The following is a 24,639-nucleotide window of genomic DNA, read 5'->3' as shown; positions in this document are numbered from 1 at the left end:
GTTTCATACCATCTGGAAGATAAGCAGACCATGGCTTGAAACTGAACAGAATGAAGTATCGTGTTCCTATTATGTCACATACTACAGTAAAGTTGGCCATGTAGGGCAATAACAGTGATGCTTTTATCAAGGGAATAACAACTATGAAGCTACAAGTCATCAAAATGCATCAATACAATGCTGTGAGGCTGCAGTTTTGTCAAAATGACTCCATCAGAAAAGTGGCCTATAGTTATATTGGCTTCAAAACTAGATGAAGCCAACAAAGAACTGATTTTCAAAATGCAGTTAGTCATATAAAGCTTTCACTGGTGATCTTCAGCTTTTAGAAAGGTGTGGTGGATCTCAGTGTGCCAAGGTATTCGTCTGATAAAGCTTGTGCAAGGTTTGTGAAATTAATTGCTGACCACGTGAGTGGGGTTTTGATATTCAATGCAGCATATTTTTTTCTGGACTATGTGATGGTAGTACAGATGTTTCTTCATTGGAGGAAGAAATTGTGTGTGTGACACTTGAAAGATTATAAACCTCACACTGTATTTTTATGTGTGTGCAATGTAGAAAAATGTGGTGCAGACCACATTTGTGCACCAGTTTGAAAAAATATTTACAAGTGGATGATTTTTCAGGTCTAGTCTCATATGTGGCTGATGGAGTTGCTGTGAATTTTGAAGGTTGAAATGGAGTGTATCAAAAATTTGTCAAGTTTCTACCAGAGACTTTTGGTATCCATTGTATGGCATACAGATTTGAACTATTATTGAAAGATGCATAAAAAAAAGTCAAGACTGGTTCCACAAATGTCTGAGTTATTGCAGGCTATATAAAAATTTTTAGCAGTAGAAAAAGCTTCACTTAAAAATTCATGTGAGACATTAAACAGCAAGTTTTTATCTCCAGGAAATGTTTATGGAACAAAGTGGATTAGTCACTGAGCATTAGCATTAAGTACAGTGATTAAATGTGACAACCACTAGTGATACATTCAGACCAAATCATTTAAAAAACCAGAAGTAAACGTGCAGAAATTTATGGCAAAGCACCTAAATTAAGGAAAGAACTTACACTAGTAAAATCAGTATTGGCAGTATTTGTATTAAAAGACATTTTTGATTTGCTGATGTATATCAGCTTGGCACTGCAAAAGACTTATATCATGGCATACATCCCATCTAAGATCAAGGCAACACTGAAAACACTAAAGTGTTTCAATGTGAAGGAAAAAGTGAAATCAAACATAGACACTGCAAGGATTGATCTTACAAACGTAGATTTCCATGGAGAGACTTTGTCACTAGAAAGAGGGAAAAAAGTTGAAAACACAATTGATATTTTGTTTAAAGATGGGAACTTCTTTTTTTTTTTGTCAGGAGCAACTTATTCTATTCAATTAAGGTTCAAAGATGTGCTTAAAAATGTGAAGAAAATGTGTGTCAGAATGCTCAGATTTTCAAAGTGAAATCTTGGCCTAAAGATAAAAAAGCTTTAGATAACTTTGGTCAAAATGAAGTTGAAGCCCTGGCAAAGCATTTCAACAAAACCATGGAGCAAAAAGTGAAGAAAATGTGTGTCAGAATGCTCAGATTTTCAAAGTGAAATCTTGGCCTAAAGATAAAAAAACTTTAGATAACTTTGGTCAAAATGAAGTTGAAGCCCTGGCAAAGCATTTCAACAAAACCATGGAGCAAAAAGGATTTCCTGCAATTATGTTTTTCAAGAGAAATCATTAAATGTGAAGGAAAGTGAACAAAAAAAGTTACTTTTCCACAAGGTAAATTACCTTATCGAACATTTCACTCCCTGCTGAATTATTTTATTCCATTTGAACTGACACTTTTATAAACATACAAAATTAATTACCTGTACAGTAATCAGATGTCATGCAACTATGATGTGAATAGAACATCAATAGACAAATTTTACTGGTGTCAAATGTTGGCACCAAAAAATCACCAAGTGCTTGATTTTGTCTCCAACAAAAGTAAAAAAAGTGTAAAATGTGATTTTGGTGAAGTCCAGAGCAGCCCCTATATTTCAAATCTTTTTTTTTCTCTATACGACTTACATTTAACTTGGTATTATGCTATTGTCGTAATGTCAGCACACACGGTTGAACTTTTTCCAGGCTGTACTGAATTAGCCAAGAACTAAAAGTTGAAGTTTATACAACCATTAAACTCGTGTTATTCAGATACATTTACACACTGGGTAAGGATACAAGGAAATATAATTTCATATTTCACAAACAGACGTGTCAAGTTTTAATAATCCAGACAAAGAAAATAGCTTTCCAACTAACCTAGCACTTTTATGTTTTCTACACTTTATTTATATATTTGTTAGGTTTTTACTTTGAAGTATTAATATCTAATATCTGTCTAGTTCAATTTTAATAAACTTTGTATGTAATATCTCATTTGTTATTGATTTTTTAAAAACTTTCTTTCATGGATATTTATCAAAATCTTTAATATTTAAAATTTCATCAGATTTTACTGGTGGGTTACAATAGAATATATAGATTTGAAAATATTTAGTTGAATTAAATGAACTGTGCCAGCAGCTAATCATTTCACATTGTGTATATTACAATATCTAAAATAATATTAATTCCAATGTTATGTTGATTTTTGAATCATGTCTGCCTAACGTAGCAACTCAATAAATCATCCAGCAAGAATTACATCATGCAACAGCAGCCCACATTTGTTCCTCGAGAAGATTTTTTTTTTCATTTCAGTTTTATTATTTAATTGGATAAGTTTCTAATTTTTACATTGTTGTTACTTTTGTTAAAAAATACAAGAAATAAAATATACACAAAAAAAAATAAGAAATTTATGCACTTTAGCCTTGAGGCCTTTTGGGTTTGGGTACATGGTTCAGTAAGCCTTTTCAGTTTCTCACTGTGTTAGTTATTCAAAAATAATTCATGTGGCTTTCAAGTATGCATCTTAGAACACAAAACGTATTTCAGACTCTAGAATAGAATGTTTCAAAACTTCTGTAATTTTTCTGGATTTGTAACTAACATATAAATAGGTTAAGAAAATTCCATTACTGCTTGGAAAAATTTCTTTAGCCTAAATGCTTCAAGCTCTCTCCTCAGACTGTTGGTTTTGACAATTAAAAGAAAACAGATAATCATCTGATTTATGTAGTTTACAGTATTCTCTTTTTTTTTGTTGATTATGAACATGCCCAGAAGCAATCTCACAGAGAATTATAGACACTTCTCTAAAGACAGAGGATAAGGAAGGGGTGTGTCAATGTGTGTTGAACAAATATAGTGTTATCTCAGTAAAACAGGAAGCTAAGAGATTGGAATTTTATAATCTAGCTTCTCAGAGTAGTGTGTGTTTCTAATTGATTAAACAACCTAAAGCCCTTATAAGAGAAGAGAAAAAATTTATAACTGATAGTCAGAGCACAACCTTGTCATCTGATTCAGAGGTGCAGATTGAGAATTTATTTAAACATTTCCTTTTGAAATTAAAAATCAGATAATATAAAAATTTTAATTATGAGTTACTTTTTGATGCTGAGTATATTAATGTACATTGATAATAAAGTAGTTTAATTGAATTTCGAACATAAGTCATAAAAATATAGTGACATGCACATTTTGACCCTCCCATGTCCAAAGAGTTAAGATGAAAACCTTGAATTTATAAAAAATAATAATCAGAAAATATAATGGCAATATTTTTATTAGTTGTTTATTTTCATGACATTAATTGATTTAATCATATTTTAATTAGCTTATTATTTTAGTTATCACCATTTGATGTTTATAGGTAATATATTAAGATAATCACCCAACCCTAATTATGTGTGCTATTTACATTGAATTGAACTGAGTGTAACAATATCAACAAGAGTATTTTATGGTTTTTGGAGTTCTTTTCATATTCCATGCATGTGCTATCATCTACTCACATGAGGGTGCAACTTTTTCATCATGTATGATGTCAAATGTCATTAAAACATTTAACACTTATTTTATACTTTGCACTAGAAATTCACTTAGAATATTTTGAATAGTATTTCACATGGAAATTTATTAGAAAAAAATTAACTTAAAATTTCTTTTGCATTTTCAAGAAGTGTAAGTAACTTGCCAGATACCAACTGCTATTTCACTCTCCTGCTAGAATAATGACAGAAGCTTAAATTAATCTGGATCTATGAAATGTATTAGTTACAATCTATTTTTGTACTTCACTTTTATACTTTTTTGATATGTGTGACTGGATTAAAATAATATTTAAAGGAAGTCATTTTACTGTTTAGCAACCGATTTTAATTTTCATGTGCATACTACCATTCTTTGCTCACTTTATATTACCCTTAGAGGGTCTTCCATATATAGTGATCAAGTATTTTTATGTTTTCTTCACTTCACTTATAATTGTGTTTGGGGCTTTTACACTGAAATGATATTATCAAAGACCTAACTTCACTTTTTAAAAACTTTGTATATAATATCTCATTCACTACTTAATTTTTTTCTTAACATTCCCACATGGATGAAAGACTAAAAGTTTTTTTTAAATTTTGTCAGCATCTATCAAATTTGATGAATACATTGCCAAATGCTGGCTGTTATTTTTAACTTTATATTTGGTGAAATTTAGTTATTGCTTGCTTTCTTTTACTTTTTTTTTTGAAAAAAATTGTGTTTCAGAGAGGTTCTTGTGGGAACACTATCTGCTGTTACTTTTGAAAAATTACCAAATTTGACTCAAAAAGAGTGCAAAAGCAAATGAGAGTACAGAGTTTTTTGTAGTCAGTTTGAAATCATGCAAAGTAAAAGTACTACAACACTTTCAAGGGACAGAAAATAATTACAGAATATAGATGTTAATATAAGACTTCAAGTTGTGTCTTATATCCAACTGTATACCAAATTGCTAAACCTCCAGAGGGCATAGAGAAATATTCAATTATTGGTTAATATATGTGTGAAATATTTCCACTAAAATCTGGATCATTCTTAGTGTGTGTTTCTTCTTTGTAGTCATACACAGTTGAAGTAAAGAATGACTTGTCACCTTCAAATAGTGGAAGTCTTTCTGTAAATGGAAACTTTTCAAATCCCAGTTGTAATGATCATTGGCCAATCCCTCCTAAACCAACTGAAAGAGCCTTGGGTTTGTTCCAGACTTTAAGGAAGTATACTTCTCATCGAAGGAGCTGTGATGTTAACCTGCCTGACTTCTATGACCGGATGCCTGTTCATTATGCCTCAGAGCTGGGAAATCCTGAAGTTTTAGCAATGCTTCTTAAAGCAGGTAGGTTCTTAATGTTGTTTTTTATGTACAAGTGTTTTTATTATTGTTTCTCAAATCTTTACTAGATGTTTCACATTATATTTGTTAGATATCTCTCAAAATAAAAAAACTCTCAGGGGTTTGGCAGTTATTTAAAGTGTGGTTTCTGACATAATAACTTAACACTTCTCACATATTAGCTTTCCTCAATTTTGTGCTGCTATCTTTATGTGCAATTTTTTCTCACCACTAGCCTTGAGGCTCCCACTTACCCTCATATATGTTAATGTGATATATCTACTTACTAACACGCAAATGATTATGTAGCAACCCTCTTCTAATCTTACAGTTGGCAGTCTTATGGAATAGACATGTTTTTGCTCATGGTTTCATTTACTTATCCACAAGTTTTTACTTTCTTAATTTTTCAACATCATTTACATTATTATTTACCCTTTTTGTTCTCTTTCATGGAGAGTTATGGATTATTTTATTTGACTTCTCTGTCAATTTTGAGAGTTATGCACTCACAGTTTCAGGTGGTCATGACTACAACTGCTGTTACTGCTGCAGTGGAATTACCGACCATGTCCAACAGGTTGGAACCACGATTCTCAGCCCATGAAGTGATGGCTTTGGTTATTCCTGTTATACCTACTCAGGGTTTCACTGATTGGGAAGAAGTGAATTTGAACAGTCTTTTTCCCCCTCCTGAATATGCCTCTCAGTCGCATGTCATTTGGGGGATTTGCCCAGACCTCGTACTTCTTTTATGTTATTGGTTATTCAGATATGTTATGTTATGTCCTCATCTCCCATTTTCTGTGGTTCCAACCCTGTCCTTCTTGAGGATGAGAATTTGAGTCATTATTTGGTGTTTCCTCCTTTTCTGGATATTGGGGCTCATGTGAGTCATTTTGGTGAGTCCTTCGTTAGACTTTCACTTCAGGTCGAGGGGTTATCTCCACACCTCCATCTCCCCTGCATCCAGACAGTATCTTCACTTTGTTCTTCATGGGTGTGTGTTTCTGTTTCGGGCACCTCTGTTTGGACTTTTCTCTGCTCCTTATGTATTCTTTCAAGTGGTCTGGGCTTTTGCCCACCTGATTCATTCCAGAGGCCTTCATTTTCACCATTATATGGATGTCTGCTTCTTGCCTCCTCACAAGATGACTCAGTTTTATATCGTCAGTTTCTTCTACAAGACACTGTCATGGTGGGTTGGCTTGTGAAAGTCGAGCAGTTTTTCCTCCCACCCATACATTTTTTGGTTCATCTTGTGGTGTGTTTCAACTCCCTATTTTGTTCGACCCTATTTGCTCCACTTTAGTTGTGAGCTATGGAATGTCACATATGCAGCATCTCATTCTCTTCTTCTCCTGCTGTACGAGAAGTTCTCTCTCTTTTGGGGACATGGATTTCTGTCAATGCCCTCATTCCTCTTGCTCGTGCCCTCATGCATCATTGTCAGTAGGTTTTGGTAGACCACTGGAGCCTTGTTTGGGATCTCTTAGATGCTCCTCTTACCCTTCCCTCTCCCTTACAGATCTACTTCGACTGGTGGTTAGATTGGAACAATATGGATGCTTCTTTTCCAGTTGGGGGTATTTCTGGGTAAGGGTCTCTTTCAGAATTCTCTCTACATATCAATCTCGTGGAACCTCATGCTGTTCATTTGGCTTTACTTCACTTCCTGTGAGTTTCTAGGGGCCGGTTATTGATGGTTCACTCTAATGTTTCTATGGTTTCTATATACATCACTGGGAAAGAACTCTTGGTTGAGAGATCTCTGTTTTCAAACATTCAAACATTAGATCTTCTGTGTTGGGCCTACTGTTGTCCCATCAATTTGTTGGTATGTCCTAATCTGGGTGCTCTGAATTTGGTTGCAAGTTGGTTATCCTGTCCTGACACGATTCTCCCTTTCAGTGTGGTTTTTGGATCTACCCATTTTTTGTATGCTCTGTGTGGTGTCCCAGATTTGGATGCTCTTGCCACTCTTCTCAATATACCACTTACTTGATTTTGGTCTCCTGTTCCTCATCCTTTGGCAGGAGCAGTTGATACTCTCCGTCGGGATTGGTACCTGTATGCATATTCTTCTATTCATCTCCTCCCACGTGTCCTTGCCATACCTCAGACCACTCCATGTACTGTTCTGCTGTTGGTTACATATTGGCTGATTCTCATGGTTTTACACTGCTGTGCTGGTTTTTGGTGTCGCCTCCCTTTCTTTATCTCTGACACTCCTCCATCAGCCACACTCCAGGGTGCATCATCCGTCCATACCTACACTCCATCTTCACACGTTGTTTTGTTGGGACCCTCACCAGAAGGGTCTGATTTTGACGTGTAGCTTTCTTCGCTATCTGTCCTGTTCATTCTTCCTTCATGGTGGTGTACCTGTGTACATGGTACATGTACTGGTTTTGTCTGTTGTAAGAGGTTATCATCCTATCCATCCTTTGGTTCCTCATATACTGTCTTTTTTTGCCTGAATGTTTTGAACAGGGCCTTTCGGTTTCCTCTGATGTGGACTATAGGGTAGCGTTATCTGCCACTTTTCAGTTTAATGATTTTTCATGTGTTTTATAGTTACCAGTCTTATCCATGTTGTTTCATTCCTTCTGTTTTTCTCATCCTCTCCATCCTGCTTTCCTTCCTGATTAGCACCTCTATGTGGTCCTTCTTTGGGCCTTTTGTCTTCATGTTCTTTAAATCACCTGTTGTCATTCTGATGTGCTTGCTGCATTTTTGTTTTCTTAGTTCCTATGTTCTCCTCTTTTCCTGATTGTTCCTTTATGCTCCAGACTTTGGCTGCTTGAGAGGGTACTTCTCCTTTTGCACCATTTTCTCTTCCTTCCATTTCCCACCTTTATGACCTTGGGCACATGCGGAGGTGGATTCTTGTTACAGAAGCTTCTCTTCCATGTTGGTACCCATTTTTGAGGTGAAAGGTAGGACTCCTTTCCTATCTTGGACCAGTTGTACAATTCTAGATCCTGTCCGGTGTTGGTTGAGGTCAAACTCCTATTTATGGTCTGTTGCATCCTAGCCACTCTACACCAGGGAGTCTCATTATTTCTGTAATTTTTCCTGGGGTCCCTCCACATTTCTGCCCTTTTGGATGACACATTACTAAAGGGCAAAGAGTATACCTGGCTCAGAAGTGGTGTGGTCTCCCATGGGTATGTTTATTTTAATTCTTTCTCATATCCCATGGTTTTTCCTTTCGGCACTTTCTAAAGGGAGATCATCTTCTCACTGACCCCTCTTCAGTTCAGTGTTGGATTCTAGCTTTCTATGAGCAGATATAAGATATCGTATCTGAAGTTAACATTTTCCTAAACTGAAAATGTATTTCCAATAAATACCTCTGTTCACATTTCCTATATGCTCTCCCAACTTCTGGTGTGGTTTGGTGTGACCTGACTAAGCTTGAAGTGGATAACAGCTGCAAGATTAGATAGGGCACTAGTTCCAATAGAGGTAGTGTCACTCTCCTATTAGTGGAGGGTTGCTGCATAATAATTTGCATGTTAGTATGCAGAGATAAGTGAGAGTATCAAGGCTAATGGCCAGCAAATATTTTCACCAATTTAGGGCAGTATAAGTCGAGAAAGTTTTTTGTGACAGGAGGTAAGTATCTATGAGAAATATCTTTTCAGTTTAGGAAAATCATAACTTTGGGTTCCTGTGCAGTCATATTTACAGCAATCAAGATGAAAATGGGACAAATATAAATTTTCATGTACCCAACACTGACTTATAAAAAAAAAGTTGGATTTGTCCACTTTGAGTGTCTTTTTTTTTTGTGGGGTCAGAGCTCACAAAAAGGCATAGTTGAGGGTTTTTTGGTCAATTACTCAGCTATATTTTGACCTATGTTCATGGTATTTGGTACAAAGCTACTTTTTTAAGGTCTCACACATTGACAAATAAAATGGTAGTTATAGGGGGGTCAAGATGCCACAAAAAGCACAATTTTAGGGTTTTTTGACAATTACTCTGCCATATTTTGGCCAGTTTACGTGGGATTTGGTTCAAAGATATTTTTATACATACATACAAAATTCTGGGATATGCCCATTTTTGGTCATTTTAGGGGAGAGGGGTCAAAAGGTTAGATAAATCCATAATTTTAGGACTGGAAAATCACTTAGCTTTATTTTGACCAACTTGCATGTAATTTAGTACAAAGATACTCTTTGTAGGTTCCAAACAGAAAATTTGAAATTTTTATCTTTTGCTTAATTATTCAGCAAAGAAAGTACAATTTGGGGTTTTTGTGAAATATTCATGTGTATGTCAACCAACTTACATGGGATTTAGTACAAAGATACCTTCTTGCAGATCCCATGCACAGTGATAAAGACCGTTTTTGATTTTTTTGTTTTTCATGATTTTCTGGTGTCAAAATTGGCCATGTTGGGGTTGCATGGCAGAAATATGTTACATTTGCTTGCGAACTTTGGCTTCTTTAAATATAAGGAAGATTTTCTATTTCTAATTGTAATAGATGTATCACTTTCTTATTATCAAAGATCAAGTGTTCAAAAAATACTTAATTACAATCATAACTTTTTATTGAGTCAAATAAAACAGTTTAAACTGGGATAAGAGTAGTTTATATAAGCCTACTCTGGGGCTAAAGCTGTATGTTTTATAGCAAATAAGGAAAGGTAAAAATTACTCAATAATGAACAGGTGACTTTAAATGATTCTAACTCAGAATAAGGTATCATTCACTGTGAATAAAGATATATTGTTGGGTTTAACAAATAGAAATATACATAATTAGTATACAGATGTCTTAAATTCTTTTTTTTCAAACAAAGAAATGAAAATATATATCAAATTTTATATAAATATGATGTTCTTTTTTTTGTTGTAGCTAACTCAAGGAAACAAAATGTAGTATGTCTTGCATTGTTTTGTCTTAGCCAATAAGTAGTTGTCTATATTAAATAATGTGCAGATGGCTTACATTATTTTATTTAAGCTAGCAAGTGAAAATATATATTAACCCTATCAATATGGGTAGCTAGGGGTCAGAGGGCATGTCATCATGTTTTAGACTTACATTCACAGTTTTATTGAACTACTATTTTATGAACGTATGTCAATAAACTTTGTATCAAACTGTAGATTTTAATTTAAATTTTAGTATTATACATTAGTTAATTTCATAATTTGAAAGTAAATAGAAAAAAAAAGCTGAATATCAATTTTTGTGTGTCACACTGGCATGCCATCTTCTGGGTTTGGTAAGATTACATTTTATGATGCCCACAATTCAACGTTTATAGTTTCCTATGAATTATAAACTCAAATTTCTCTTACCTTTTCTATTTGCTGAGATATCATAATATTTATCGAATCTACCATATTGGCTCCACCCACCACTTCATCATTTCAGAAGACTTGTTTATCTGTGCCTGCTTTTTTTTATACCTATAAGTTTATAACCAATCGAAAGTTCTACAGTTCTTCTATGTAATTCTGTTAGTATTTCAAAGTTAGTTACAAGAGAAAAGATCTTATATTGTTGGAGAGTTTGAAATATTATGATCAATGCAGAAATTAGACTCAAATACAACATAATTAGGAAGCTTGGTAAATTATAATTGTTTTGTTTTTTTTGTATCAGTATAGTCATTTATAATTTTTTGGTATTCAAAAATGCATGTATAAAGTCTACAAAAATTGTTTTTTCTACATCAACGTGTGAATTTGGGCAAGTTTTATGACAAGGGTTAGCAAGTACAACTCACGAGTGCAAAAATATTTTGGTATTCAAAAATGCATGTATAAAGTCAAAAAAAATTTTTTTTCTACGTCAATCTGTGAATTTGGGCAAGGCTTATGACAAGGGTTAGCAAGTACGACTCATGAGTGCAAAAAAGAACTTCAAAACGTTGTAAGTAGTGGAAATCATTGTTTTCCACATATTTTTTATTTACTGTTCTATGTTATAAGAAAAATAACTGAAATTTGAATATTTATTTGTAAATAGTAATAATATATTTATATACATAATTAGTTTATGGTAACTGAAACTTCACTGTACCTTATTGGTTACTGTGTAAGCATAGTAAAAGAGGAAACAGGATGTTCATAAGCACTTTCACACCTATATGACCATTAATTCCCAACCACTTTGTACAGAGCCATGTCTTAAATATTTTCTCTCACTTTTATGTAATACTTTAGATAATTCTTGTTGGAACCACTGTATTTTGTAAACAAGCCAATAAATCCTACTCCACTGTATTTTCAGAGCAGGGATTCAAATAGACTCCTTAGGAAGCATCCTCTTCCAAAACATACTTACCCTCCACTGTCACTTTAGCTATTCCTCGACATTGGTTTTGGTCTCACATGCTTCAGTCTTTTATACCCCACTTAAATGCCCTTGGCAATATCTAATTTTCAAATCTTCCACCCATGTCGATGCATCCTCTATCCTGATACTGTGTATAAGCACCTTCCTCAGGTAATGTAATCACTTTTTTTTGACAAAGTGTTGGCCACAGTTTTTTATGACAAAGTGCTGTGGTTCACTCCACTATGGATTGTGATTTTATTGTGTTGGCTTGTGGGTTTCAGTATAATTATAATTTCTTTAACAACAACAAAAATAAAAATAGAAAATGGATGTGATGTTTGTGGGTATGAATTCCTGTATTACTGTTGTTAGCATGGCAGTTAAGTTAACCTCCCATATTCCCCCTTTGTTATCTATCATCTCTCTACAGTTGGGGGGGAGTGTCACTCTCAGTTGAGGCTGTCCGTGTTTCGATCCATTTGAAGATGAAAACATACATCAGCCCAGGGGCCTCTGAAGTGTTTTTTTTTTGGACTAGGTTTTTCTGATGCTTTTCTTTCCTAAGTCGGCTTCTCATGAGTCCAATTTGGATCACCCACCTCCTACTCTTTTTCTTCAATTAGTTATTTGGGTTTGTGAGATTTGGGGGATTTTCTCCGTGATCTTTGATTCTACTTCTTCCTATATGATGGAACGGTTGGGGGGTGACTAGTTAGTTTTTCCTTCACCTGATATTCCTGGTATATGTTGAGAGATTTACTGCTTTATTATGTGACAGGATAAACATATCTTGTACCCTCATTTGTCTGTTGGCATGCTTTGGCGTTCCACCTCCAGGTGGATGTATTTTTTTTCAATTCCACAGATTAGAATCATTCAATTTTAGACATGTGGGGTTTCAGGTTGTGATCACTTTGAACCAATCACTCTTTTTCTTTATTTGTATGCTACTTATGCCTGCTTCGTAATGTTTCTTCCCCCACAAATTGTTGACAAACTATTAGTAGTCCCCACATCAATTTACTGACTTCTACCTTGGTCAGATTGACTGCTTCTGTTCATTCTATAGATACCTTGGTGATGGGGCTTTGTCTACCTGCCTTTGGGTGTTACATGTGGCTTGTTGTTATCATCTCATGATGATTGCGGGTGTCCAAGAAGCATTTGTATTGTGAATTGCCATTACCCATTTTTTTGTTATTGTTGACCTCTCGGCCTTCTTTGGCTCTAGCAGCTGAATAGACTTGGATCTTACTTTCATGGCCACTCCATTTGGGTCGATAGACGGCAATGGCATCGGTATCAACCTAGATGAGGGGGGGCAGTTAGAGTGAGGTTACAACTCCTGATGGACACCTGGTATTCCTTCAGTGCAGATCCATGGGTACTTTAGGTTCTGGTATCGAGATTGGTCTTTCCATTCAATTCTCCATTATCCTCTCACCCTGTGGTACTTCCACCTCCACCTGATCAGTGGAGTGTGGATTTTTGTTTTATGGCTGTCAGAGTTACTGACCATGGATGGGGATGGAGGTGACAGTTGATCCAATTTTACCAGGGTTATATTCCTGTTTCTTTGTATCTGAGACAAGGGAAGATTTGTGGACGATCGTCTTTCTTTCTCATCACAACCCATTCTTCATTTTTCTCCAGTCCGCAATGGAGTCCTTTCTCACCCTACATTGGTATTTTTCACCAGGTCCGCAGATTCCCAAGTTGGAGGTTGCTGAGGCATTTCTATACATTCTCATAATGCATTCATCTTTCCTTTAGCTATGTTTTATATACAGGGATCAAGTTCTGCAATTCACAGATCTAGCCTTTGGTCTAGCATCAGCACCATATGTCTTCTGCTGGGTTGTACAAGTTTTCACCATGTTTTATATGATATTCCAATTATATCAGCCTCCTGGCTTGCCATTTACCTGGTGTGATGGATTTCATAGCAGATTGTCAGTCTCAGTCCTCACTTTCTCCTGACCAAATGGATTCTCCATTGTGCAGTTTTTCAATAGATTTGTTCTCATTTTGGGCCTCCAATGATAGCTTTTGCCACTCATCAATACCCCACTACAAGTCTTGGAGTCTCCACTACCTCATCCTCAGGCTTGGATGGTAGATGCATTCAGTCCTGCTTGGATGTGATTGCTCATCTATGACTTTCCCTCACTTCATCTGTTACTCAGAGTTATGAGCCTAGATTGGCTGGCCTAGCCATGATTTCCTCTTCTACAGTTTCTTCATGTAAGACCAACTCTGCATCTTCCTTTTTGGCTATCTTTATTGAGGCATATCCTTAACCCCACATACTAGACTAAGACTTTTCCCAGCTCATTAGGGTTTAACGTCTACATTTGCCTGGGGTGTGCCTCCCAAAGAGTTTGTACCCACCTTACCGAACATGTTCACCATGCCTTGTTTTGACCTGTTTTTTACTCTGGATGAGCTTCATCTCCTGTCATTTAGGTCAGATAACTTTTTTCATCTACCTTTAGTTATCCTAAACATCTGAAGGTTTTGGACTCCTCAGTGTTATCCAGCCTTCTTCCCAAATGGCCTTTTTTCCATTACTTACTCAAGATATTAAGGTGGTACTATATGCCTTGTCTCGACACCCATTTGAGCCTTTAGCCTCATGTACCATGTATCACCTCTCCCTTAATGGATTTTTTTGTTGTTGCTGACATGCTGATGTCATCAGTTGGAGTTGTTGGCATGTTTATAGGCTTCATTATCTCTCCCTTTAGGTCCTTTCTTTCCAAGTCTCTGGCCAACAGGGAAGGGGATACATCTCTCTCCACAATTCTTTTGCCAACTATTTCTCACCTCAACAATTGATCATATGCTGATCATTTGTTTTGTCCTGTCAGGCCCAGAGGTGTTATGTGGCTCACTTTAACTCCTTTCATGGTGATAGTTCTCATCTCTGGATTATTTGGGATACTTCCTTGTAAGTGGTTTTGCAAATATCCAGGTTGCATATTCTGGATTTTATAGGCAAGGAATCTTCTGAGAGTTACATCTCATCAGCCTCAGCACATTTCTTTGATTCACTGGGGGACATTTTATGGGCCTGTATGTGGACTTCTCCTAATGCTTTTCTCTCACATTCTTTATATGATCTGGGTTTTTTCCACTAACCCCATGGCCACTTTAACAACATCTGCTAGATTATGCAGAGGAGGGAGTAATCTTTTCTTGTCTTTCTTTTTCAGAGTCCCTTACTTTATGCTTTCACTGGATCTCACTCTGTGGTGAGTGTTGCACAGACAGGTGTGCTTTTATCAATCCAATTCTACACTATCAACCCATTTGACTATACTTACTATTGGTTGCAACAGGCTCTGTAGAAATGAGGTGTTCCATAAGACCATCTAGGTGCATTACCAGATGGTATTACCATATTATCATGGAACGCTACTCATGGACTATCATGAGTAAAGGTAAAGGGGATTCTGCCTGTCTCTGCCAATCTTTGGATTAAGTAAATCAGGGTCAGTTTGCTTTTGAAAATTTAGAGAACTTGGTTCACCTATTGCACTGTTTCCAGAGCACTGTTCATCAGGATTCCCCAACATGCATTATCCCCCCCCCAGATTCTACTAGTGGAGCTAGGGAGTCCTTACCACACCCAGTATCCAGTCACTGGGGTGGTGGACAGAGGCTTTTCTTCCAGAGTGTTTGAGTGTGTTCCTTCACTCTTGGAAAAAAGGGAGAAGCTGGGGGGCCCTCTTACCTGGGTCCCTGGATGTATTTCCCAGATGTCAGTAGAAGTGGTACTGGCCTACGTGGGAGTCTACTCATAATACCAGTTTGTATTTGATCCTATCCTGTCTGGTTGAGGTGTGCTTGGCTCTTCTTATGAACAATGTTAGATTGTATGTTAAATGGAGGTCCCATCCTAGGTCCTTGGTTGAACACAGTGTTCCATGTCCTCTCCATAATTTCAGGGGCAAATGGAATGCTCCTTGCCTACTCGGTTGGAGAGTGAGGATGAATGTTCATAATTTCAGACCAGATAAGTTCTGTTCCATTGGTTGAGTAAGGCATATATGATCCTGTCATTCCGAGCCTGGGGTGGTGCCTTTCGGACTTCTTCAAATGGAAGAGAAAGTTTGATCACTTCAGTGTTGCTTCTTTCTCATCATAACTCCAGTGGTTTGAAATGCATCACTCTATGGCTACAGGTTGGGATACAGTCAAAAGTATATCTATATACCACATTGCAGTCCAATTGCCCTAGCCACCAATGTGGGATATAGGGATCATGACCCCTTAATTCCAACCCCGAGTTGTGGTACCTTAGCTATTTGGTTGGAGCTGGCCTATAATAATTACTCATGTACTATTCCACCCTTGATATCAGTATTAAGTTCTGGGTGTATAGAACATGCCTGTTCTGGATGTAGTGCAGTTTCCCCACTTGGTTACCACTGTTATCTTAGTACACCCCTGTTCTATACAGATGCTTTCTGTATGAACAATGCCCTCACCGACCCCTACACCTTCTCAATGTGGGATTCTAGCAAAGTTGCAGTGGAGGGTAAGTATGTTTTGGAAGTTAACATTTTCCTGAATTGAAAATGTATTTCCAATAATACTTACCTCTGCTGACACTTTAGCTATTCCTCAACATTGGCTTTGCCTATCTTGCCTGGAAAAAGTGAAACCTCAGCAAGTCGTGCCCACTGGTTGAACTTTTAAAATGAGTGTGGTACTGTTTTTTGTAATCATATAAGTTAACTGTTAACTCTCCATATATGGCCTAGGTCATTTTGACTGACTTTGTAACCACTATGTTACCAAAGATTTTAATGTAGTGTATCTCTGCACATAATTTGTCAAGCTTTCAGTAAATATTACAAGTATTTTATTGCATTTTTCATGTCCATGAATAAATGAAGTTTTTACTGAGTTAATCTGAGTGCTAGGTGACTTTCTTGTTGAAAATAAAAATACATTTTTCATTTTACAGTTCATTTGAATAACCTCTGAAACTTCTAAGTCAGCCATTTTTAGATGTGACTCAAATTTTGGTCTCTTGGCTAGTTTGGCGACCCATGCCTTCAAATAGTTTAATTGCAATATAATATATGACTACAACCGAAAGTTTGGACAGTCTTTGGAGACTGTTGGTGATCCAGTTTTGGGTCATGACCTAAAGGTTAAGAACCACTGTTCTAAATGAACATCAAATGTTTTTCTTTCAGTAAAACTTTATATTTCATCTGTTATGAAGTTTAAAACACAAAGTAATATTCACAAAGAATATAATGTCATATAACTATTATGATTTTAGTGACTTTCCAGTTGAGCTGTAAATGGATTAAAATAATTCTGTTGGCTGGACGAGGAGACTCTTCAATAACAGAAAATGAAACTTAGCCAAATAATTCATAAAATGTTATCAAAATTAGGTTGCCTTATAAGGAGTTCAGTAAATTAAAATCTTCTATTTCTATTGGTTATAAATAATCCAATAACAAATGTTAGGGATAATTATTGACATTTTTGGAAAGACTGTATGTGTGATATGATGGTGTGGCATGTGGGATAATTTTCTGGTTTATATATCAGTAAAGTAAAATGATTGTAGGCTATAAATTTGGGTTATGTCTTAACCTTATCTATACTAAATATGCATACTTTTTTTAACTCAAAAGCTCACTTAGGGGATAGAATGAATACCTAAAATAGGTAATTTGGAGAAAAGAAGTGTCACATGATACAGGGAAATGAAGAATCAATTTAAATATTTTCTTTTGAAATTAAGAAATAAAAGCCTAGCTAATATAAGAATTTTAATTTTAAACTGTTTTGATGTCAAGTTTATTTATGTGTTGATAATAAAATAGTGTAATTAACTTTTGAATTAAACTGTAAAAATGTTGTTATAATGTGTGCATTTTGACCTACCTATATCCAGAGAGTAAATAACAAAAACATTCATTTGAAAATATGGTAAATAAAAATATTATCTTGACCAGTAAAAGATTTTTAAATCTTGGCCGTAACAAAATGTTTAAAAATAAGCATTTTTGTTTTGTTTTTGCTTTTATTATAGGTTACTGTTGGGTGTTTTTAAACTTCTACATTTTTAATATGTATTTTTTGTATTTAGGTTGTCGAGTCAATGTTTCAGATAGTGAGAGTGTCACACCATTACATCTTGCTGTTTGTAGAGGTCACGAAGAAGTCACTGAAATGTTGCTAAAGGCAGGAAGTCGTGTAAATAGCAAAACCAGGTACACAAGGTACTCTCATAAATAACCATTGTTGTGATGAACTTCCAGCATTATCTTAAGTGTTTAAAGCACATTTGAAATTTAATTTTGTAAAGAAGGTAGTAAATCAACTCTTTGATGACCAGTTTAACTAAGTAAGGTTATAAATGCTTGTAAAACAGAAATAAACTGACATCCAAGAATAACAAACTATGCATCTGTATTTTAAATCTGTAAAGCTAACCTAAATATAGTTTGCTATGCTCAAGAATTACTTCAACCGTATTCAAGATATGCCAACTTTCTAAACATTGAGTAACAGCCTGAGCCTTAACCTCAGCAGCGTGAGGTAGTGGAAACTCACCGTTTTGAAATATATATCCTTTTAAAACCCACTGTTGGTTTATGAAATGAACAGTCAAACCATGGCACTGGTCATTTGCTCTAGAGGTCCTCATATCAAGAGCAATGACCGCACCACTAGTCTTAGAAAGATGGTCCATAACAACTTCTTGAATGTTTGTGTACAGTTTTGAAATAAGATCCCAACTTAATTCTTTCCTTGATGGCACTTGGTATTTCAGATGAAGAAATTCAAAAATCATTACAAAGCCAGATTCTGTTACAGTTTGTAATAAATGCATACTCTCAGCTATGTAGTTTACTAATATCTCAACCTTTTTTCTGCTTCATGTTTTTCATAGGATACTTACCTTTAGCTGTTAAAAACACTTGTATAGTTGACTGTCTTTTCAATGATTGTTGTACAGACATTGACAGTGCACTACTGTAACTAATGTTGCTGGTATGTACTTGATGAAGATGGTGATTCATTTATAGCCATTGTTCCTGGAAATTTTACCATAAAAGTTTGACGTATTTACCTAAATGGAGAAATTGTAAATGTTTTCGCATGTTCGTAATATTGCCACTAAATTTCGCTCTGCTTTACAGTGTATCCACAAATTTATTATGATGGTCTTCCCAATAGCCAAAATGTTTCCATTCAGCTGATATATTTTTATTTCACAAAAGATTCAACTTTACAAAATAATCTATACTCTGCATTGCTAATGATTGTTTTCTGTACACACTATCATTTTACAGTTGTGTAGTTAACACGTGTGACACAGGATTTTAGTTTTAAGAACAAATAGCCTATGGATTGGCTGTTGGTTCAAAAATACTTTAGAGTACTAACTTTTAATCAATTTTCACTGATGTAGAGTTGAGAAAAGAACATATGATTGTAATAGAAAAGTGGGATATTTATTACTCAGTAAACTAATTCTTCATTTTAGTATTATTGTTATTAAATAAAAGTATAGATTTTTACAAAGAACTGGGATATCTGAATTTAGGACACTATTTGCTAAATAACCAAATTATTCATTAAAACCTTGCCTTTAGTTTCCATGTGATAAAACTATAAAAGATTCTGGTTAGTGTTATTAGAGTGTGATGATATATAACTCAGTGAAAATAAATTCACACCTATACTAGAAAAACAGACAGAACAAACGTTCAATATTTGACAAGAAATTGAAAATAATCTTGTGACGATAGTGGTTCTAGATGTCCTCTGTGCAGATATTAAAATGATTCATAAGGTAAAAATCAAAGTATTATAAGAAATATTTAAAAAAATCAATAATACCAAAGAAATCTTGAACTACCAATGTTTTAAGATTTTGTTTTTTAAATCCATCACAAATAACATGAAAACTTCAAAATAATTAACAATAAACAACTTTATAAACATAAAATCACCGTAAGTTTTTATGCAAGTTGTTGAGACAGATGGAAGTTTAGAAAAACATATCAAAATAGTTAATTCAGTGGTCACACTAATCTTTCTAAAACTTGCAGATTTTAACACTTGCTTTCTAAAAAGCCATACATTTTCAACCATAAAACCTTTATTTTTACATATTGTATCAAAGTAGTTAATTTCTGATTAACATTATTCTATATTAAGTTAACATACAAACAGGTCGTATGCAGTGTCTAATACCAAACACCACATATATGTGCAATGGTATATAGGATACTGGATGCCTCTAAGATCCAAAGCTCATGTATTTGTTTAAAAATGGTGAAACATTTATTCACTATTAATATTGTGTGCAATATACATTTTTCTAAACAGTTTAGTATTATTATATATGTCACAAATTTGTTTATGATAATTTTGGAGCCTTAAGTGTTGTACCTACAACTTAAGTAGTCACTCAAATGGTTTGTAACCCAGGGAAACAATTAACCATAAATAATTTTTATTAGGCAAATATCTACTTAGTTAAAGTAAAAACATAGTATTTTCAATGTTCTTTAAATAGCCTAAGTTTAAAGCAAAACAACATAAAAATTAGAATAACATCAATTTATTTCGATAAGGTACTTTCCCTCCGCTCACAAGATTAGCTTTTCTCGTTTTGTGCTGCCATCTGTATGCGAAGTTTTTCAGAAATGCATGCCACAAGCCTTCATCATCCTTCTGTTGGAATTCAAAGTTCCAACACCACTCTCATGCAAATCATCATACATCACCTCTCCATCAATAGGAGAGCACTACTATCACGTGACTCACTCTATGCACCACTATCGAACTATCACTTCTCGTTTGGCAGCTGTCAAGTTCAGAGGGATGATGAAGGCTTGTGACATGCATTTCTGAAAAAGTTTGCATACAGAGGGCAGCATAAAATGAGAAAAGCTAGTCTTGTGAGTGGAGGGAAGTACCTATCGGAAATACATTTTCATTTAGGAAAATTATAACTTTTGTAAAATAAGACTTTTGACAGTCATAAATTTATCTTGCAAAGTTTAGAAACCATTAGGGAATGATTAAGAATGCTTGGAACATTTGTCATGCTCTATTACATAAGAAAACACTTAGTAATTTGAACCAATATCTCTTGATGCATTTACTTTAGAAACACAGTGCATATATTTAAAGGAATTCTGAAGATGTGATTTTAATTTGCACACAATAAAACAAACAACCTGTATGTATATTAGCATCACCATTACTAGGACTTGTCTAAGCTGCATGTGTCTACAGCCATACTTTTGTTGCTTTCTACAATATACATGTAGTAGAGCTAGCCATATTAAACTGGAGTTCTGTTCATATAAATAGGCTATGGACTTAGTGGAAGTTAACAGTATTACATATTATTGACTTGTTAGACTATTATAAAATTATAGATTAGGTGATGTCTAGTAATAAATTGGTCAGTGAATTTACATTTCTAATTTATCGTGTGATTAAAAGGCTGACATTTTTAAGTGGATAAGAATACTGCTTCACAATCATGGAAGGGGTTGCAAAATCTAAAGTGTTTGCCCCGTGATCAGAAAGTTCAGTGTTCCAGGCATGCCAGTGCCTATCATAACTTTCACCACAACATAAAATCACAAAAGTAAGAGCTATTGGAGTTTCAAACATAACACATAGAGAATGTAAAAAAAGAAATGTTTTAGTTTTTAATACTAATGAGTAAAGTTATGGAGCTTATGAATTATAACACAATGTAAAAAGCAAATTTTACAACTTACACCTTATCAGGTGAATGAAGTCCAACTAGTCCTTTACTAGAAATACTTATAAATTTGCATTAATTTTACTGTATTAATTTTAAATATAGAAAAGGGTCTAGATCAGTGGTTCCCAACCTTTTGTGGTCCTTGCACCCCCTAAGGAAGCCCTCACACCCCTCCCCTAAAAATTGTGCATTAGACATTTCCTATTGGAGAGATTTGAGGGAAAACAGACCTTGTATAGGCCTCTTCTGCACACCCCTTGAACCCTCATTTTGCACCCCTATTCTTGATCCTTGAATCCCTCCCATAGTTTGACACTTATTTATACAAAATTAAGAAATAGTTCTTAATTAATTTAAAAAAACTGAAGGGATCAGACCCCCATCTCCAAGATCCTTGGCTGCTAATAAAACGTAAAAATTAGTGAGGGTCCAAACACCTTTCCAAAGAACCATACCTGTTTATACAACACTGAATAATACAGTTGTTAAATAAAATTAGAAACATAAAACAATGTAAAAAAACAGTAATTTTACACTTTATTTAACACTTAAATAGCCAGAGAGTTAGTGGTGGGTGCTGCCAGCTAGTTGCTTTCCTTTTGATTAGTTGTATTTTCATGACTTTAATTGATTATTGTAATAATTGGAAACATTAAATTTGATTGATCGATTACATAGAAGTGACAATTAATCGACTAATTTGCCCAGCTCTGTTGACCAGTATTGGCTTTATCTCCCATATAGAATACACAAGTAATAATATCCAATATACAAGATATCAGAATTTGAATTTTTGCATTTAAGAAATCAAAATGCTCAATTTGATATTGAATACTAATCATGACACTTCAATAAATCTGAGGTTGAGCTCAGCCTAATGGTTAAGGTGCAGAATTATGGATCTATGGGTCCATTGTTCACATCCAGTTACCACAAAAAAAAAAAAAAAAAAAAAAAATTGTATTCAGCACGTTGGGGCCATGGGTGCATTGTAAGGATAAAATTCCAATATATCTTCAAACAGAGTAGCCCAAGAATTTGTGATGTATGCTTTTAACCATCTGCTTTCCCTTCAATATGTCAGTTCAAAGTTAGGGATGGCTAGAGCAGGTAGCCTTTGAGTAGCTTTATATAGATGTCTAAAAGCAACTAAATAAAACAAGGACTCTGTGTTCAAGTATATTATATATATTTTTTTATTTTATTCATTATGACTTTTAAGACTTCTTATATAAATATATAATGTAGAAAAATACTGGATAAAGAAAGATTGTCACTTTTCTTTTGAAAATGTTTGGTTTTAAACTATTTTTAGTGGTATTTAGTAAAAGTGTGTATAAAATTGGTACACTATAATGTTTATTGTTTCTTTGGAAATGCAAAAGGCATTATTACAGAAATTGGCCTATAATATGACTTTATTTTTTTTTAACTGACAGCATAACTGTAATATCTGAAATAGCAAGATAAATATGTTTATTGTTCTTAAAAGAGTGACTGGATTCTATAATGATTTTATTGTTTATTAAAGTTTAATAATGAAAATCTTATTTTTTTTAATTTCAGTGATAAATCAACAGCCTTACATGTTGCTGCTAGTCGGGGATTTCCCACAATAGTAGATATGTTATTAAATAGTGGAGCCAAGATTGATGTTCTAGATTCTTCTGACCGTACTCCACTCTTTTTAGCAGTTAACCGTGCCAATCATGATGTAGTGAGATTGTTAGTCAAAAGAGGAGCTAGGGTCAATGTTGAAGAAATACACGGTAAGTGAAACTACCAATCCACCACTGTGCGACTGATTTATGTGAATGTTGGAAAACTGTATAGAGTTTAACCCTATGTATACAGGTAGATCAAAGTACACATGTCATTACCTTTATACAACATTATATTCGAAGTTTAATTAGACTTCTTTATTACCAATTTATATATGTAAACTTGGCACCAAATCTTAGTTTATAATTTTAACATAAGTTCAAATTTGGTGCCAAGTATCACATGACACTTGTATGCTCCAAGATGTCCATTATAGAATTTCTTTCTACCCCTATATTATTTTTGAAGTTTCTGAGGACTTTCTTATATTTAAGATATCCCCAAGCTAAAATTAAAATTTATGACTTCTGTTCTTGCTTTAATAAATTATATGCCATAAATTGAAAGTCAAATGTCAAACCCTTCTTAGCACATGGTATCTTTAAAAAATATCATTAATTCTTTCTGACACATGTTACTGGATTATTTATGAACGAATAGAAAGAGATTACTTTACTTTACTGCTTCCCTTATAAGACTAGCTTGTTATTACAATCAGTTTTGAGCTATTCTTTGACAGTTTTCTAGTTTGCTATCGCTGAAATCACCTCATTCAGGTAAGGAAATTATTTTAACACAGATTTAGTTAGAAAATCAGTTAAATTATAATTGTTTTAAAACTGTTTTTGTGTTGTGTATTAACATTTTGTGTTCTGAATTGTATATTTAAGATAAATGAAAATTGAATAAAGTACTAATAACACCTATACAAAAAACAGGTTAAAATTTCATTTGGACTTTGAGAACAAAAAGTATAAGACCCTTATATAAGTGCTAAATTTCTTGATTTTTTGTATATTTTTTACTTATTGTTACAAAAGTAACTAAACTGTAAAAATTAAAAACTTATTAGGTTATAAATACTTTTAGTTTTTTACTTAACCCAAGTATCTAATATTTATATGGGAAACTATACTCTGTTTAATTAGCTCATTGAAGTCATTTGTAATTTGTGACCCACTGGTGTGTCACACGGTCCATAATTAAAAGTCAGTTGTGATCCACCTGTGGGGTACATGGCAGCAAATGTGTTTGAAAAAAAAATAAAAAATTGATAGCATAATTATGTCTTGTGAGCACAGCTTGCTGTAATTTGATCAAGCATGATGATAGATTCCCTGCCATGATGATTTGATTTGATGATAATCTAAGTGGCAGTAAAGCAATATATTAAAATGACCAGGGGATTTAAATTATATTACTTTTGGCTGTAAGAATAAATAGTGTGTAATTTTCTGTAAAAATATGCAGTCATTCTAGGACGGGTCAGTTCATCCGGCCCACCGCTGCACTGTGCTACAAATGAGCTAAAATATAATTATTTATATGGAAATATCATAGATTGTAGATAAACTTACTATAGTAGAAAAAATAAAATAAGTGTAGTAAAAATGTACCAATTTGTCCATCTGATTTTGTCATCTGACAGTAATATAAGTTTTAGG

At 34.3% G+C, this 24,639-nt stretch overlaps 1 protein-coding gene across 3 annotated transcripts in view; it reads left to right on the top strand.

Moving 5' to 3' along the window:
* LOC106465575 (ankyrin repeat domain-containing protein 50-like) overlaps positions 1-24,639 on the top strand; it is a 46,797-nt gene that overhangs the window by 13,496 nt on the left and 8,662 nt on the right. Inside the window, exons 4-6 of one of the 3 annotated variants that reach the window (XM_022393499.1) lie at positions 5,165-5,294; positions 17,723-17,855; positions 22,940-23,142. In XM_022393499.1, coding sequence (XP_022249207.1) covers positions 5,165-5,294; positions 17,723-17,855; positions 22,940-23,142 — 466 coding nt within the window. Of the gene's footprint in view, positions 1-5,020; positions 5,295-17,722; positions 17,856-22,939; positions 23,143-24,639 lie in introns of all 3 variants that reach the window. The other 2 variants (XM_013925802.2, XM_022393497.1) reach the window with 2 other exon arrangements.

This window comes from Limulus polyphemus, unplaced genomic scaffold (assembly GCF_000517525.1).
Source record: "Limulus polyphemus unplaced genomic scaffold, Limulus_polyphemus-2.1.2 Scaffold1987, whole genome shotgun sequence".
Lineage (NCBI taxonomy): Eukaryota > Metazoa > Arthropoda > Merostomata > Xiphosura > Limulidae > Limulus > Limulus polyphemus.
The sequence above is the reverse complement of the archived record's forward strand: the minus strand, read 5'-3'. Positions and strand labels throughout refer to the sequence as shown.